Genomic DNA, 18,114 nt, shown 5'->3' on the forward strand with positions numbered 1-18,114 from the left:
CTATACACTACTAGAGAAACAAAGCATTGTGCAACGCCGTGACTAGGAGTTTTCGGCGGGATCCAAAACTCTCAAAATCTCAATCGAAAACCTCTCTCTCTCTCTCTCTGCATTCGCTCTTCTTCAACATCAGGTTCAGGTAACAATGGCTTTCTCAAACCCTAGGGTTTCGTTTCCCTTTCCAAGATTTAGGGTTTTACTTCATTTTCATTTCCATTTTCGTATCGAAACCTTTTTAACTTATATCTCACGCTCTTGCATCTTTAATAGTATGTTCTTTCCTAATCTGTTTGGTTCATGGGAAAATCAAAGAAATGAGGGGAAATGTTGACAATCGCTTTGTTTTTATTTACGATGGTTTGCGAAGCGTTAAAGTTCCGATTAAAATGTGTTTATTGGCTGAAGATGTTGCTTATACAAGTTTATGGTTGTTATTCTTGTTTTAGGTTAATTGATTTGAGCAAACCGGTTTGGGCTAACCTCGTTTATATCGGTTTTCATGGCGGTATGTTAAATGCAGCTAAAACTCATATAGTTTATGATCTGTTGTTTTAATTACTTTTTTTTTATATATATTGATTTTATGATTTTTCTATGTATTTTGCTTGCTTGGAAATCTCGCTAGGTCGAGAGGATTCTTAAAGATGAAGCTAGTGAAGAAAAGGGAGAGCGTGCCAGAATGGTGAGTCTGTGTATGCATTGGTGAAATCAATTAACCAAAATTGTAGAAGTTAGTTTCGTAAATTTGGATATTCATAGTTTCATAGTACTGAGCTATTTCACAATTTTGAAGTTTTAATATTCTGAACCGTGTGAATCTGTGTCATTAGATATTTAATGTGAACAAAATGTGTAAATTGATTTCTGTATTGTATATAGGCATCGTTTATTGGAGCAATGGCGATTGCTGACTTGGTGAAAACGACCTTGGGGCCAAAGGGAATGGTAAAAATTTCTTCAGACTTTAGTGTGTTGTTAAATGAGATGATGCTGTTCTTTTAGGAATGCAGCCTCTGTGAGGAACTTAAGTTACAGTGTGCTTGTTGCTTTATGTTTTTCAGGATAAAATTTTGCAATCAACGGGTAGGGGGCGTGAAGTCACTGTTACAAATGATGGTGCCACCATTTTGAAGTCCCTTCATATTGACAACCCAGCTGCTAAAGTTCTTGTTGGTATCCTTGCAGTTGTTCTTTTGCTTGATGACATGAACTACGATTGTCATGGATTAAGAATTATCTTTGATTATGTTTTACTAGCTAGACACGAGTCCAAAGGGATCTTCTTTAGAAAGGTTCCCTGCATAATCCAAAAATTTGGGGGGTGGAGGTTTGTATGAGCATCTGTGTGATGGCATTTATACCAGTGTAATCTACAATGGTAACATTAAATATTGTCATATAACAACTATGAGTTTATTGAATAAATGTTGTTCATTGGTCATCCTTAATTTAAGCATCAGACATTTCTAAAGTTCAAGATGATGAGGTTGGTGATGGGACAACTTCTGTTGTTGTTTTGGCTGGGGAACTTTTGAGGGAGGCAGAAAAGCTTGTTGCAGCAAAGATACACCCGATGACGATAATAGCAGGTCTGGTTATATTTGAATTTTATGAGATCTTTCCAATCTTTTTGCTTGTTTAGTGAAGTCATATTTGTACACTAGGCATGTTTTTAATTTTAGTTAACTAAAAATTGAATATTGCATTTTACTTTCTTTTTTTGGCTGAATAATATTGCATTTCACTTTATTCTCATAATGTGTTTAACATCCTAAAAGGAGCTATCCTCAGTCATGTCATTGTATCTTGAAATCTTTAAGGACATGCTTCCTTCATCCTAGGTCATGTAATATCCTTGAATTTAGGTCAGCTAATGATATGTGCAATGATGACTGAAACTATCCCAAAAGAAGGATGGCATTCGCTTACATTCTGTATTCACTTTCTTTTTTAATACTAATATTCTATTTATTTGGCATATTTACTTATCAAAAAAAAAAAAATTCTATTTATTTGGCATATTTGAGGGCTTTAGAATTGCTTGTGCAGTCATGTTTCATGACATAACTCTTGCCTCCTTAGCTCACTCTAGTGAAGCAAAGCAAGAGTTATATGTTGCATACACTAGTGAATCAAGCCTTCATTATGTAGTCATAATTGCTCTCCAACTATTTTTTTAGAAGTAGAAAAAATTTATATTTGGAGAATGTTTTAGTAGTTGCTTCCGTTGGCTGTCAGCTGTGAAAGAAATGCTGCCAAGCTGATAGATTGGTCTCTCTCTCTCTCTCTTAATTAGAATTGTTCTTTTGTCTAAACTTCTCAATTATGTGGTCAATTTTCATTGTGTTTCTATATAGAACTCCTTGTCCCACCCAGCTTGCAGTTTGACCCAAAAGTTTTGTAAAGTTCTTCCAGCTGATTTTACTGCATATCAAAAAAAATGAAAAAAGTAGTTTTCCATTCGTTTTTTACCATGTTAAATACGTGCAATACCAGAGTTTCTGATGGCGTATTTTATTTAGGTTATCGAATGGCAGCAGAGTGTGCACGCAATGCTTTGTTGCAGAAAGTCGTGGATAATAAAGAGGATCCAGGTACTGATTATTGTTGTATATTGACTATATTCACTTTTTGTATCCTTCTTCCCCTTCAATGGTTTCTTTATTGCAGGAACTTCTGTACTAGTCCTCCTTTTTCCTTGAATCAACATTGTTGTTTCTTGAGAACTTTTTCAAACAATCTGTTCTTGACAATGATGGTTACTATAGACTAAACTAGATGTATGAGTATGGCACTTTATACATTTGTACAAGGATGGGAATTTCTAATTTGTATGACCAAGCCTTTGCACCTTTCCTTGCACAATTACATTCTTAACGCTTGTCATTACTTGTATTATGTAGAGAAATTCAAGTCAGACTTGATGAAGATTGCGATGACTACTTTGAGTTCAAAGATTCTTTCACAGGATAAGGAACATTTTGCAAAATTGGCTGTGGATGCTGTTATGAGGCTAAAGGTGAATTGTGTGGTTCATTATATAGGGAAAAAGCTCTGATTCTGTCATGCAATCCATCCTTAATTTGAGTATTTAGGCATTTATCCATCCCAATTTGTTGGGATTAAGGCTTAATTGAGTTGAGTTGATTTTTCAGTTTTTAGCCACTTTGTTTCCTTGTTGGCTGTCAAAATGGTGGCTTTTAGCTTTAAATATGTATCATATTATATTTTTCTGATAATGCTTTTGGAAATGGCAGGGCAGCACAAACTTAGAGTCTATCCAAATTATTAAGAAGCCTGGAGGATCTCTAAAGGATTCATTTTTGGATGAAGGGTGAGGCAATATAAACTTGCAAACTTGAATTGGTTTAGTTTCCTTGTTTTAGGATAAACTTAGGCTTTTATGAACCATCAAACGTTCCATCGATTTGGAAGAGCAAGGATTTTCATGGGAAGTTGCTACATATGTTGGATCCATTATCTCCTCATATATTGATATATTGTATACCACTTTAAAGGAGGATTAGCTACTTTAAATATCTTAATGTTGCTTTTCGTTGTATATTTTCTTCTTGATGACATGTACGTTTTCCCATTAAATGTTTGTTCTGAGTGGGACTTGCATGCTTTTTCAGATTTATTCTTGACAAGAAAATTGGTATTGGACAACCTAAACGCATCGAAAATGCAAAGATTTTGGTGGCAAACACTGCAATGGACACAGATAAAGTTAAGATCTATGGGGCACGTGTCCGTGTTGATTCAATGTCTAAGGTTGCTGAGATTGAAGGGGCTGAAAAGGAAAAGATGAGAGAAAAAGTGCAAAAGATTATAGCTCATGGGATCAACTGTTTTGTCAACAGGCAGTTGATCTACAATTTTCCTGAAGAGCTCTTTGCAGATGCGGGTATACTTGCAATTGAGCATGCAGATTTTGATGGGATTGAGCGCCTTGCTTTAGTTACTGGTGGTGAAATTGCATCAACTTTTGACAACCCAGAATCGGTTAAGCTTGGACATTGCAAGCTCATTGAGGAAATTATGATTGGTGAGGACAAGTTGATCCACTTTTCTGGTGTTGAATTGGGTCAGGCATGCACAATAGTACTTAGAGGTGCAAGGTATGTAATCTGGATTTTTTTCCTCCTGCAATTAAGGTAGCTTGCATTCTGATAATATGGTTATGTTGTCATAAGTAGAAAGTAGTTTCAATGGGACTCTAAAGAAAAAAAAAGGTAGTTTTAGTGTGTGTGCATCCTGTCTGATTAGACACATAATATGGATTGCAATACTTAAGTCATTAGTTTGAATTATTGCACCAAGCCTTGAAGCATCTATTTTTACCCACCTTATTTTTTAAGCTTGAAAGTTTAATATCAGAGTTCAAACCATAAAATATACTGGTAAAAAAATCCCTCTACTAAAATTGCATGTTGCCATTCAATTCTGACAGAACCACACTAGGTGTACTATTTGGGGAATGCTACAAACAGTTGTGCTTTGATGTTGGATCATGTTTTCCCTTGACTTCCCTATGAAACTTAATAGAATGCATGCATGCTTCCTTTAGTATTTACCATTGGTCTAGCTAATATTTATTTAGTTTAATGGTTTGTGGGGTTTATATATATACTGCTTTTATATAGGCATATTTTCCTTTTTCCAAGTACCAGACTTGGTATTCGCATGACTGTGTTCTCTATCAACTCTTTTTTTTTTTAGTTATGTTTTTGTTTGGAATATTATAGATTAACTTATGTTATAACATTGTTGCGGAGAGAACCATTCTTTTGATTTAGTTTCTGACATGTAAACTGGTGTGCAGCCACCATGTGCTTGACGAGGCTGAAAGGTCTCTGCATGATGCCTTGTGTGTGCTGTCTCAGACTGTCAATGACAGTAGGGTTTTACTTGGAGGTGGGTGGCCTGAGATGGTGATGTCAAAGGATGTGGATGAGCTGGCTCGGAAGACTCCTGGGAAGAAGTCTCATGCTATTGAAGCCTTTTCACGGGCACTTGTGGCCATTCCAACAATCATTTCTGACAATGCTGGTTTGGACAGTGCTGAGTTGATTGCTCAGCTCCGTGCAGAGCACCAAAAGGAGGGATGTACCGCTGGGATTGATGTCATCTCTGGATCTGTAAGTAACTTATACCCAAAAAATTAATAATAATAAAAAAAAATCTATGGATCACTAAGGATCTTAAATGAAAATCTCTATTATGATTATATGTGATGCATCTAGTATAAAATTTTAATATGGCCTAGCTTAATATATTGTGAGATTTGGCTTCAAGGGATCTCAACCCCTCCCCCCCCCCCTATTTATTTATTTATTTTCACTTAAAAAAATGAAGGATTACATATAGTTTGCACATTTGAGGATTAAAATCAATGGTTTGGAAGAATAATTAATAGTATAAATTGCTTGATACAAATTTAACAACACATGATGTGAGCTTTTTGAGAATTTTTCTCAAACAAAAACACTTGTGATATCGTGGATATAGATTTTTTGAAAAAAATTTCAGCATTTTCTATTGTTTCAGTGTTTGGTTGAGCTAAAAATGCCAGTCAACCTGAAAACAATTTTAGTTTGACTAGAAAAAAAGCTGCACGGGACGGAAATTGATTAGTGCATCACAGTTTCGGCCTCTGTTTTTTGGTTTCAATTTGCTTAAATTGTAGTTGTTGCCTGCATGTCCATGAATTTGCTTCTTCCTTTTTATGATTTCTAGGTGGAGGGTGAGCATGTGAGGTTGTTGTTTCAAGACTTATTATGTGTAACCTACCCATCAAAATAACTAAATAAATAAATTAAGTTACATCCTTAATTGACTCTTGGCGGCAATTGATATTTTGACAGGTTGGAGATATGGCACAGCGGGGAATTTCTGAAGCATTCAAAGTCAAGCAAGCCGTTTTGCTCTCTGCCACTGAGGCTGCTGAGATGATTCTCAGAGTCGATGAAATCATCACTTGTGCTCCACGGAGGAGAGAAGATAGAATGTGAAGATCCTGTAGACCATTTGGCTAATTAAGAAAATCTGTTGTAATGCAATCCCTTTTGTGATTGCCTACTGTATTGCTATGATGGATAGGACACAGGTTATGGAAAGAGTGGTTTGCGACACGGTCTGGTTGCAAAAACTGTGAGATTTTGGCTTTGCTATTTTGTAGGGGTAGGTGAATTTTGGAAAGACATCAATCTCTGCTGTTTTCATTTTGCCGGTGAATTTCTTCTTTGTGTTGCTTTGTAGGGGTAGATGTGCAATTCTGATGCATCTCTTTTTTTGAGAAGGGTCTACTGAAATGGGGCTCCTGAGTCCTATGTATGAGAATCCAATAGCTCAAGATAAGTTACGCTTGCATCTTCTGATGTGTTTTATACAGTTTTAAATGTTGCAATATCTTGCACCTATGACTTTCAGCACTCTTTTTTTTTTTTGAGGGTCTAACTATCAGCACTTTAAGCGCAGTAAAAATCTAAGCACTTTAACGCTTTGTTTGTTTCGTTGGAAAACCTTCTGTAAAGATAGTTTTTCATATTTTCTAGTGTTTGATAGCACAAAAAAAATTAGTCAATGGAAAACTATCTTTAGTCAACGGAAAACTATAATAAAAATAAAGCTTATTTTCAATAAGTTGTTTTCCAAAAAAAAAAGTTGGAAAACAATCTCTCTCTCAAGCCTCTCATCTCCTATGAATATTACATTCTTCTTTAGCCGCATGAAACATAAAATTTTTGCTGTCTTATTGTCATCTTTAATTATTTTATCATTTTATCGTTATTTTGATTTTGTAATCTATTGTTAGTTCTTATCGTTGTTATCACCATACTCGTAGGAGTGGTTGGCTAGTTGCCAAATAAGTTTCCAATTGAGAGATAACTGTTTAGCTCTAAATATTAGGATCTACGTCATTAGGAAGTCATGGGATGAATTTCAAATTGTACTGTGAGATGAATCTCTGTTCTTATCTTTTATGGACAAAATATAGCTTTTATTTTTTTTATTCGTGTATGCATGACACAGGTATATATAAGCTTGATTTCTAGTTCCAAAGGCCTTAGAGCCATCTAATAAAATTTGGTCATCAAACTAGAACAGGTGCAAGCATAAATTTCCTTCTGTCTGAAACATGTGTAATAAAGTAATATGTATTCCTATGTAAAAACTAAATCAATGGTAATAAGTCCATTTCCAATCTTCTACCTAGTATACATAGTGAGAAGAAGTATATTGTGGGTATTCTTCTTTCATCCACTAAATATATACTATTTGAGATATTTTTGTCCATAGGACAGACAATAGGCTGGCCTCCAAAAATGTTGATTCAGTCAACCACAAATACATGTTAAGAATATATGCGTCCCCAAGTCAGTTTCCCATGTGTCTGACATTTAAGTTTAACCTCTATTCACTTCGTAATTGCAGATTAGTAAATTGTCCATTAGTCCAATATATAATAAGTGTAAGTTATACATATACATTAATGTTGAAAGATGACAAACTTCGTAGACAATGGCTGAACTTCTTTAACAACTATTCAAGCTAATTCTGATTATGTAGGTGCATTTTGTTAGAATTTGGACGTGTCAATTTGGACAATTTGGCATTTTGGTATTTATCAAACTATTTGTACTAAATTATTTTGTAGGTTAAACTATTTGGCCTATGTGGCATTTTGAACTATTTAAAATGGAGCTTATGGCTATTTTGAATTATGAGAATTACTATTCATATATATAAGCAAAATAATTGGTAGAAATCGTGAAAATTGAACAACTATTTTTTATTATATTTATTGTCAAAATTTTACTATGAAAACCAAATCCATTCTTGGTTTTTTATTTTTTATTTTTTTATATTGATCATATTAGTTGATTTACATAATACACATGTTTTAAATTATACATGAAATGTTATAAAAAATTTATGCATACCAAACACCATAAAACATTCTCAAGCACACTTTCAAGGTTGGTACCAAACACCGGAAAATGAGATGGTTTTCTAGAAAATGTTTTTTAAAAAATGAACAATTTTATAGAAAATATTAATGCTGAAACAAACAGAACGTAAGTGCATAAATTTCCCAATGAGATTGATGTTAGCTGTTATTCTCTTTACCCTTTAGTTTGTTTATGGGATGGCAATGGCGCGGTACTGTTATAGGTTTCTCCTTATCCTGGCCTGCCCCCAATTTAATGAGTATACACTCCTATAAAAAAAAAAAAAGAGTATACACAAATTGCCTACTTTGCTATTGAAAAGTATAAGAAATTACCATTATTTTATTTTAATATTTTAAAAATTCTCATATTTTTACTATCACCTCTAACATTAATACTCTATTAATTCTGTATATATTTTTGTTCTCATTTAACATTTTCAGTCGATTCTCCACAAAAAAAAAAAATTCATTTTCAGTCTATTGACAAACAATTGGAATCTTAACAACAAGAGACTTAGTACCAAAAAAAAAAAAGAATAAATTAATTCTCCATTACTATTATTCCCGAACATTAATTCTCTTATGCATAGTTTTATAATTTAACATTTTAAGTCTAAATCAAGCATTGGCAAATAACTTGAAATTAAACAATGAAAGACTTTAGTCCCAAATATATAGCTCATTATTTGAACTCAAAAGACCAAAAATCAACTCACCAGATAAGAGGGGAATAAAATATAAAGGGATAGCTCTGCTTTCTTGTTATTGATAATTATTTTTTGGAGACCGCCTATTAACTATTCAATTCATTTTTTTAAGGGGGCGAGGGGACTCTTAATTTTGGTTTCTAATATTTATTAATAAAAAACTATATATATTAGGTAACTTTTTAAAAATTCAAGGTAAAGTGTGGCTTTGCCCCTGGCATATCTCTTTATGATGTTACATAAATTCATTACTTTTTATTGAATTAATATTTTGAAATATAATTGTTAAATTACATATTTTTGTTATTTTTAACATTAGTAATTCAACCAACTTGTTCACAAATATATATTTTTGACCTTTTTACCATAATTTCTACAACGCGTGTTTTTTTTTCCTTCCAATGATGCTCCGCATGACAAATAAGCTAGGAGAAAATATAACTGCAGAAATGTTCGATAGTAATAATGAATCAAAAGCAAACGTATAGGGTTTAGTGCTTAATTTTTAAAAAAAAAAAAAAAAAATTTTGCTGAGACTAGTGCTTAGATTTTACACTTTTTATTTTTATTTTTTATATCATATTCAAAAATAAGAAGAATGGAGAAAAATTATACATATAGCCGATCTAAACTAATCTCTTAAGGATCCATAGCCATCTCCAAAATTTGGGACTAAAACTTGCTTCTTGTTGTATTCAAAAGTAGGAAGAACAAATTGACAAAAAAACTTGAAAGGCGACAAGAGAATCACCTCCCTTAATATAAATAGCAGTGCTATTATGTAAACTTGAATGATAACAAACGAGATAGAGTAGATTTTAGAAAAGAATGTGACCTTGAGCTAAGGTCATTTAGAGTTCTAATTATATATTTGTATTCTATTAAATTCACCCATTAATAAATTATAGAAGCAACAACCTACTCCTCATCCAACCAAGCTAGATAGGCCTTCCCTACCCAACAGTGGATCCTTTTATTGTTTGATAGCTTAGAGAGGTCGTGTGTGTCGGCCCTTTGCCCTCCCACAAAGCAGTGCATTCTTTGGAATTGGGAATTCATCTCTAATTGAAGTTGTTGGAGTATAAACTCGCAAATAGAATTGTTGTCCAAGATATTGTCGTGCCCAAAACTCAGTTCTCAAGTTCCACATTCCAACATTGTCAAGTGCCAAATATATAGCAGTCCATGACTTGGGATACACCTGCACTCACCAAAGCATGAAACATTAGATTTATAAACTTTCAAGCTTTCTTCAGTTTAGGCAAAGCAAAAATGGCATTGAACCTCACCTGAGTGGTGACACGTGAAACTGCATCTCGAAGATTGTACTGATTTCTACTAGCCGTAGTCCACAGCCCTCCATCCATACTACATTACCAAAGTTTTTCCATATTAATGAAAGTAAGAGAAACCAATCCAAGAAAGAAGCAACAAATGATTGCAAATGAATCTCATTAAGCAAATATACACGCCAATTATATATGTAAATAGTGAGCTTACCCAACCACCCAAAACGAGTAGCCATTAAGGTGCCAACTCTGAATTATATCCTCAGTGTTTTCAAACACAATCTCAATGAATGCTCTGTAGTCAGCACCCATTACTGCTGTGTCAAGGTAGATTCCACCACCAGTAGGGTTGCTAGATATACTTCCAACTCGAAAAACTCCTTGAATTTGGAAGTAATCGGCAATCTTTAGGGGAGTGTCTGCGGCGACATATGATACACTGTTAACTGCATATCTTTGCTTGTCGCTGACAAGACCAGCAGAATTTTGTAGCCTGATGGTTTTGGTTGTGTTAATGAGACCATAGTGATATGAGCCTTGTGGGTTTGGCCTTGGTCCACTTGCTGTAAGATTAGTCCTGGAATGGAAGTGAAAATTAGGCTCATACGTAAAAGAAAGAAAACAAACATCTAGCGTGTGACAAGGTGACAGTTTTATAATCAATGTGCTAATTTTCTAGCCGACAAGGGCTATGTCTCTTTCTCCAAGTATCAATATTTAGACATCCCTCACTGGAGTGAGGAGCTCTTTTGTTTAAGGAGTTATATATATATATATATGTGTGTGTGTGTAGCATAACTTTTGGTTAGATGATTCCACACCCTGTCCTCTAGAAGTCCGATGGATGGACAATGTGGTAGATGAAACTTGCAACCTCCAAATTTACAGTATGTGTTTCAAGAGTTAATACTCCTAAAGGCAAAGAGACATGACAATATTGAGGTGTGTTTTCGATAAGATAAGAATTTTGCTGATTTGTTAAATTATAGTTATACACTTAGAAAAAATATGGCTTTGAAAAGCAGTTACATAAGTCAAAAAATTAAAAAGTACACCTAAAAAAAAGGTTTTAAAAAAAAGTTATTGGCAAATGGACACCAGGGCCCAGGCTACACTAACCTTCTGAGCAAGGGCCCAAGGAAGGAAAATAGACTAGTGTTATTCCAAAACACAAAAGCAGGCTTGGAATAAATGGCTTGACAATTTTTCCAACCTACCACAGAGAAATGACAATCGACAAAACAAAAGAGCATACCTAATTGAGCGGGCCTGGTTCAGAGACCAATCAACTTGGATGGTAGGTCCACCAGGAGGTGGGCCTGATACTGCGCCAGCAGAATTACTGTAATGAAGAACACCGGTGGTGGTGAGGATCGGAGTGGAGAAACGACTGGAAACCACAATGTAGTAGTCTTGTCCGGGCTGATCCATTGTCACGAGGACGGAGTAAGACTGCCCAACATGAACATCAAGGGAGGAGTAAGAAGTCTGAAGGGTGTGAGTTCCTTCTACTTCTACCAATGTCAACCTGTGGCCTTGAATGCGGAAGTTGAGAGAATGTTGTAACCCAACATTTGATATTCTAAACCTGTAAGTTTTTCCTGTGATACATAATAGCAGGACATATGGTTATGGTTAGGCATGAATGGTAATCAAAACCAAAGTAATCATTAGTCACAACAAGAACATTTTAAGGGACTTGAAGAATAATTACTACTATAAATTTGTGGGCCTTGGGGAGTTTGCTCAAACAAAAATATCGAAATATTATAGATTTGAAATGACACCTTATTTTTGGTTTATTCATATCATTTCATAAATCACATCAATAGAAAAGACATGTCATTTTTATATCTCTATTCAAGTAAATTTAAATTAAAGATTGATATCTAAATTATTCTCTCTAAATTTCTTAGTCCAAATGAGTAATAGGTGATTTTTTTCGTAAGATTTTTAGAGGGAAGTGGTTGATTTAGGAATCAGGACATTGTAAATGTAAAAATATCCATATCAAGTGCATGCCAAAAAGTAATAATCCTAATTATAACAAAAATTGCGCCATCGCACATGGGATATTTATCTTACATTTTTTCACACATGTGAGTCCAAATTTCAAAGTGGAGTAAACGAAAACTTCTATTGTTTTTTGCGAGGCAGACATGTAGAGTGGGGTAGAGTTTTTTTGATTGACTCAACAATAAAATGTGAAACGCAAGTAATGACGTACAAAGGGAAAACAAGCAAAATACAAAATATGGAGCAAAAGGCCAAAGATAAATACAACTGGCTAAAAGCTTTTACCATCCAACCAAAATTTATGAAATAGACGTAAACAAAGAAACAATCAAGCCAGAAATTTCGAATAATTCGTATATGTGTGACAAAATCAAAATCAAAATTATTTGGTAGAGACTTTGATTGAGAAAGAGTACGCACCTTGTTCAACCGTATAATAAGCACCACCGGGCCCGCGACCGTTGATAAGGATTCCATCAGGAAAATGCAGCTTTTTGCCACGATCTAGAATAGCTTTTAAGTCCTGTGCACATTGAAATAAACACGTGTAAAATCAATAAAGAATGTACAAGTACAAAAATATAGATTGTGCAAATCAAGAGTAACGCAACCGACACTAGCTTATTAAATTTAGGCTGTTACAAGTTACAACCATTAAGTTCCATCAACTTCTCGTATAAAGAAAAAAAAAAAAAAAGTTCCATCAACTTCATTAACCAACACTTACTGGTCCATTAATATGTATATGTTGGATATGTATATGAACAACCTAGCTACATGGTCCTTGAGACCAACATTGAATATTCCAGAGATACCACAGCTGACTTTTTAAGCTAATACTAAACACTACCTAAGTGTTATTCACAAAAGTTTGATGTATAATCCAATAAAAGTCATGTCACCATATATTCTAGACATTTATAGAAAGTAACTTAACGTGGTCCAAAATGTATAGAATTTGTGGTCTAAGGCAAACCAACAAGTGCTTGTAAAAAAAAAATGATAGGATTACAAAAATTTACACAACTTTTATTACAATTCATTACTTATAAGTTATGAGTGAAAAGAAAAAAAAAATTTGAGCCGAACAAGGGACAATTGGTTTGTAAATTGTTCGGACCGCAACAAAAGAAAATAAAAAGTATGCAGTGATTCTCAAAAGAAAAAAAAAATATACGTGATTTATAATTTTATGAGAATTTAAAATTCATTAAATTTAAGATTAATTCATTCATCCCTGTAAAAATCTTTGACATTTTTTAAGTGAAAAAAATAGTGGGTCAATCCATTTGAGACTTGTTCACTAAGGGTGTGAGCTGGTTTAACAACCATTAAGACAAAAGGAAACCAGCTGGCAAAAAGGAAGTAGCGACGTCAAAAAGTCAGATATTTTTGTTCACAGCGATGGACCCACCATGTTACCGACGCAAACAAGTTTACAAGAATTATGCTAGTAACACAAGGCACACTTTTTTGCCACAACTCATGTGGCGAGTTGGGTTAATGTGGTACTAGCATAATTCAGGTCACAATCCAAAGGATTCCCCAATCTGACTGACCACTTTAATACCTCAAATTTTTAGGTAGGTTAAGATTGACTTATTTTACTAAATTAAAAATTAAAAATATTGTAATAAAATAATTTTTAAATATATAAATAGTACTGTAATATTTAGTTTTAAATTTTTTTTTAATAAAATACTTGCCGGTCCCGTAGATGTGCACAAATCAACTAGAAAAAGATAATTTTGCGTTCTCTTACTGCATGGAACTCATAGTGCATGTGAAACGCTCTTTTAAGAAAAAAGAAAGTGAAACGTAGACGCAGTTTCAACACTATCTAAATGAAGGCTTATTTTATTTTGTTAAAAAATTTATAAGTCAATTAGTTAACATTATTAATATTTTCAACAATATATTCATGGCTTGAAAGTTAAAACCTTAGTCAACTATTGAGTTACAAAATGGTTCCATGCAACAAATGAGGAAAAATGATTACCGTGTGATTAGCCTTGTACCAATCTCCAATAAGAACGGTGTAATCACCAGCGGGATCTGGAAATGGGACAGGAATTCTTGGCCTACTAAGAATCCTGATTCCTCCAAAACCACCAGCAGCCTTGTGAAATGCAAGAGAAGGGTAATAGTAAAAGCTTCCAATCTGATCTTTCACTTGGAGAATGTATGTGAAATTCTGCCCCGGGGGTATTGGGCATGTTGTTCCATTTACACCATCCTCAAACGAATTCCTTCTATTTTGAATTCCGTTCCTATATTTTTCACACCCAAAAAAATAAAATAAATTACAGTTATAATAAGATATTACTATAAATTTTGTATTGCAAGCAAAGTTATGGTTCATTTTGTCAATCAATCATTAAATAATATTCGGATATTCCTACAATGATCATTGCAATTGCGATAATGTAAAAATACATATACGATTTAAATGTACTCCAACAGTCCAACCGCATTACAGAGTTAGAAATACAAATGACTCTAATATTCTATCTTATCACAATTTACAGTTGTTAATATTATCACATTATCACAATTGTAATGCAGATGGATTAGACATCGGCTAGCTCTTATCCTTAACAATATTGAGCCTCCTTTTTCTATAAATGATGTAATTCAAAACGGTTCATTCTTTTTTATTATTGATGGAGGGATTAAATAATGAACATAGTTTTCAACTTTTTGCGCATGTCTAAGTTCAATGAGCACTAAATTTTCCAAGTGCGAGGTAATGAATGGGACCACTTCGCGTCCTAATCAGTCAAACTTTGAAGTCACCTAATCAAGCAAATGTAAAGGGCGAAGCCATAGAGATATGTTCTCATATAATCAAATGATTAATCAAGAATAAAAGAGAAAATATTTTGTTAATATATGCCCTAAAGACATTTGTTAGTGAACCATTTAAAAAAATTTGTATGAAAAAAAAAATCAACTAATTTAAATTTTTTTTTAAAAATAGTTTATTAATAAATGTGCACCATTAACTGGAACAAAAAAGGAAAGTATTTGTTCTCGTTGTTGGTTTGTTGCGTAACATTTACGGGAAATAAATTTAACGAACCTTTTAACCCTATCCCCAATATTCCCTGCCGGTTTATCTTATGCAAGTCCTCTTGTGGAAGACAGCTATAAATGGACCACTGAAACTTCGTTTTCCAAGTGAAGTCGGTAAACAAATATTATAAATGATTCCAATTTCCAAAAAATAAAAATAAAATCTTTCCGATAAAGCTCTCATCCATTGCTGTTCCTTTCTGTTTATAGAAAGCTCACTACGAAGCTACTAGAACAATTATTTCTCAACAACAAAAAAATGCTAATAGAACAATTGATAATGACTCTGAGAAAATGATTAATAGTGACCATGTTTATGACCTCCATAACAGACTCTTCGCCGCTTATCACGGGCTACTATTTGAGTCTCTAGCTAGTTTATACCGCGTGACATAGCAAACCATAATGTTTTTTTTTTGGAACATATACTAAACTATAGGATTAATAAAGAGAGAACATATAAAATTACAATGTGAATCCGACCCAAGCAGCCAGATCTAGATTAAGATCAATGTCCAGCACAGAATGTGAGAAGAAATATTGAAAAAAACGAAAAGGTAATGTGAAAAAAGTTAATCAATTAGGGCTTTTAGACATTCTCTTAATCCTTTGAAAAAACAAAAATGAACGTGCAGTATTAGGACAATGTAAATACATATATGCCCTTACACTGCAGCTCAGTACACTGTACTAAGACCAAAAAAGGAAAGGACAAATGTGGCAGTTTTGTCTTTTACTCTAAGGCGCGCAAATCACTGCGCATAATCTTTGTAGAGAGGTAAAGTTCACGAGCGAAAAAAAAGAGTGTTTGTGTGTACGTACCATGAGAGAAGGAAAGGCTCGTCTAAGCTGTTAAAGACATTGATAATGAGATTGTCATTGGTAACAGAATGAATATCTGGACCTGGGAATTGACCATTGATGAGTATTCCCTACACAACACAAAGTTTTCATTAATCAAGCAAAACCCAGATCACAAAAAAAAGAAAAAACCAATCAGATCTGAATTGAAAACAAACCTGTTGGCGAACACCAAGTGGGTATATGTCACCATAAGTGACATTCCAGTTGAAGAACCTGTAAGGATCTTCAGCCCCAACAGTTGCAAATAGAAAAACTGTGACACATAGCACAGCACCACTAAGTACCCCTCCCGCTAAGTTTAGCGGCATTTTCTCAATCAATAAATCAAATTCAGAGACTCTATCTAGTTTTTTCCAACTATGTGGAACTATGTTGAGAAAGGCTGAGAGAGACAGAGAGAGAAAGGAGAGAGATTTGAAGGAAAAGTGTGGGTTAGGAAATGATGAGGGATATGTCACATATTTAAGTGCGGTACAGAACAGAGTTTGTGAATTGGTGATGTATGTGTAGCCGTAAAAAAGAAAGAGAGGGAAAATATTAGAGAAAAAGAAAATTTTGGGGTGTCGGTGGTGGGGTCCAAGTGAATAGCTTAGTTTCACATTTGATCAGTGTGCTAGTGTGTATTTTATGTCTGCCACATGGGGGTGGGTTTGTTTTTTGGTTTTGCAATTGGTTTTGTTTGGACGTGTGATTAATGGACTAATGGTCAGTAGAGCACATGTGATGAGTTTTAACACACAGGGCCCGGCCCGGCCCTCCTTTTGTATTTACACTTTCTAGTTTCTACCTATTTTTTTCTTTGTCTAAAACTAAAGTTTCTTGTGTGTGCCAAATTAAAAGCATTTTTTGAAGCTCCCGCGCTCCATCTCTAAATAGTGTGCGAACTGCGAATAACCGCAGATTTTCTTGACCACTTTAGGGGCAGCAGCAATAAGTCAAGTTGGTGAGAATAAGTATGTTTACATGGACAAGGTTTTAGTTCAATATTCCTATACACTAGACCTGACACGGTGTGAATTCGTCATTCATAGTAAATTTTGAACACGTGTTAGCATCAAAACATACCTGGATCTAAATTGTATTTTATATTCAATGTTGAGATAGTTATTGGGTATTGATAATTGAATTAAGATAAGTGAGGATTGTACTCTACTACTATGTGGGTGAAGTTGCCAAGACAAAGCAATTAGGATGAGAGGTATGCTTGTGCCAAGGACACGGATATCGCTTCACTTAAAACACCATTGAACATGTTTACGCAAACAAGATGCCAATTATTGCATTGATAAGGTTTGTTAGTGTGATACAATTTTCCTTTCCAATTTCCGACTCTTTCCAAAATTCAAAAGAAGGGTAAGAACTAAGAATCTCCTTCCTATAGAAAAAAGCCCATTATTTGATGGAACCAACTTTGGAATTAAATACAGAAGTAAACACTTTCCTATACCAATTGAACAATGTAATCAGGGTGTGTGAACCTTGAGTAGGGAGCCTTTTATTAGACCAGTTTTTATTATGATGAAGTAAAAATCCTTTAAAATTTTTAACCATTTTCTGTGATGTGAGCAGTAAGTAATTGCCATGATTAGTTGCAGATCAGGTTTGTGGACCAGCATTACAGGCTCATTAGCATTAAATTGGAAGAAAGAGAAGCCATTCAATGATAAATTTATTTTCTGTTTTTTTAGCACATCGGGGTATATATATTGAAATGCACATGAATATTTTTTGTCTTCTGGCTTGAAATGATAAAGACCAAAAGCATGTGATTATAAAATTGGGAAATATAGCAAAGTTCTCTGTTACTAGTGTGTCCACGGGTCTGTTGAACTTGGGTTTGTTGTAAAATCGACAGCCAACCCGACTCTACGGATTTTAGGAAGCTAGAATTGCTGCAGACTGCCTTTATATTAGTTTGAATCGGTATTTTAGTTTGAATAATTTTTTTCTCAGAAAATAAAATTGAATAACTTTGGGGATTTGTTAAGGTTATTTGTTGGATTTTCTCAATTCACATAAGACTAGATTGTGGCCGATCAATTACAATTAAGAAAATTTTTAAAAATAATTTTAATCAATTTACAAAATATTCTAACAAAAAACCATAACATCAAATCCGAAAACATTTACTATAATAAAATTAATTATAATATTTTCTCAAGTTTATATATAAAATTTAAGCTCACAAAAATACCATTGTTGTAGC

The 18,114-nt window shown here is 34.0% G+C and overlaps 2 protein-coding genes across 2 annotated transcripts; one reads left to right on the forward strand and one right to left on the reverse strand.

Annotated features, from left to right (window-relative positions):
• Nucleotides 1–6,411, forward strand: LOC142644543 (T-complex protein 1 subunit beta). The gene is made up of 12 exons (XM_075819134.1): nt 1–139; nt 447–505; nt 626–682; nt 880–945; nt 1,062–1,173; nt 1,461–1,589; nt 2,523–2,594; nt 2,904–3,019; nt 3,258–3,334; nt 3,636–4,121; nt 4,826–5,141; nt 5,868–6,411. The coding sequence occupies exons 2-12, from the start codon at nt 500–502 to the stop codon at nt 6,012–6,014; spliced, it is 1,584 nt and encodes a 527-aa protein (XP_075675249.1). The 5' UTR covers nt 1–139; nt 447–499; the 3' UTR covers nt 6,015–6,411.
• Nucleotides 6,412–9,329: 2,918 nt separating this feature from the next.
• On the reverse strand, nt 9,330–16,407 carry LOC142610102 (L-ascorbate oxidase homolog). Its single transcript, XM_075781821.1, has 8 exons — nt 16,064–16,407; nt 15,867–15,976; nt 13,969–14,239; nt 12,390–12,492; nt 11,209–11,554; nt 10,165–10,530; nt 9,954–10,032; nt 9,330–9,865 (listed from the first exon to the last, which is right to left on the reverse strand). The coding sequence occupies exons 1-8, from the start codon at nt 16,214–16,216 to the stop codon at nt 9,653–9,655; spliced, it is 1,641 nt and encodes a 546-aa protein (XP_075637936.1). The 5' UTR covers nt 16,217–16,407; the 3' UTR covers nt 9,330–9,652.
• Nucleotides 16,408–18,114: the final 1,707 nt, after the last annotated feature.

Source organism: Castanea sativa, chromosome 1 (assembly GCF_040712315.1).
Source record: "Castanea sativa cultivar Marrone di Chiusa Pesio chromosome 1, ASM4071231v1".
Taxonomy (NCBI): Eukaryota; Viridiplantae; Streptophyta; class Magnoliopsida; order Fagales; family Fagaceae; genus Castanea; species Castanea sativa.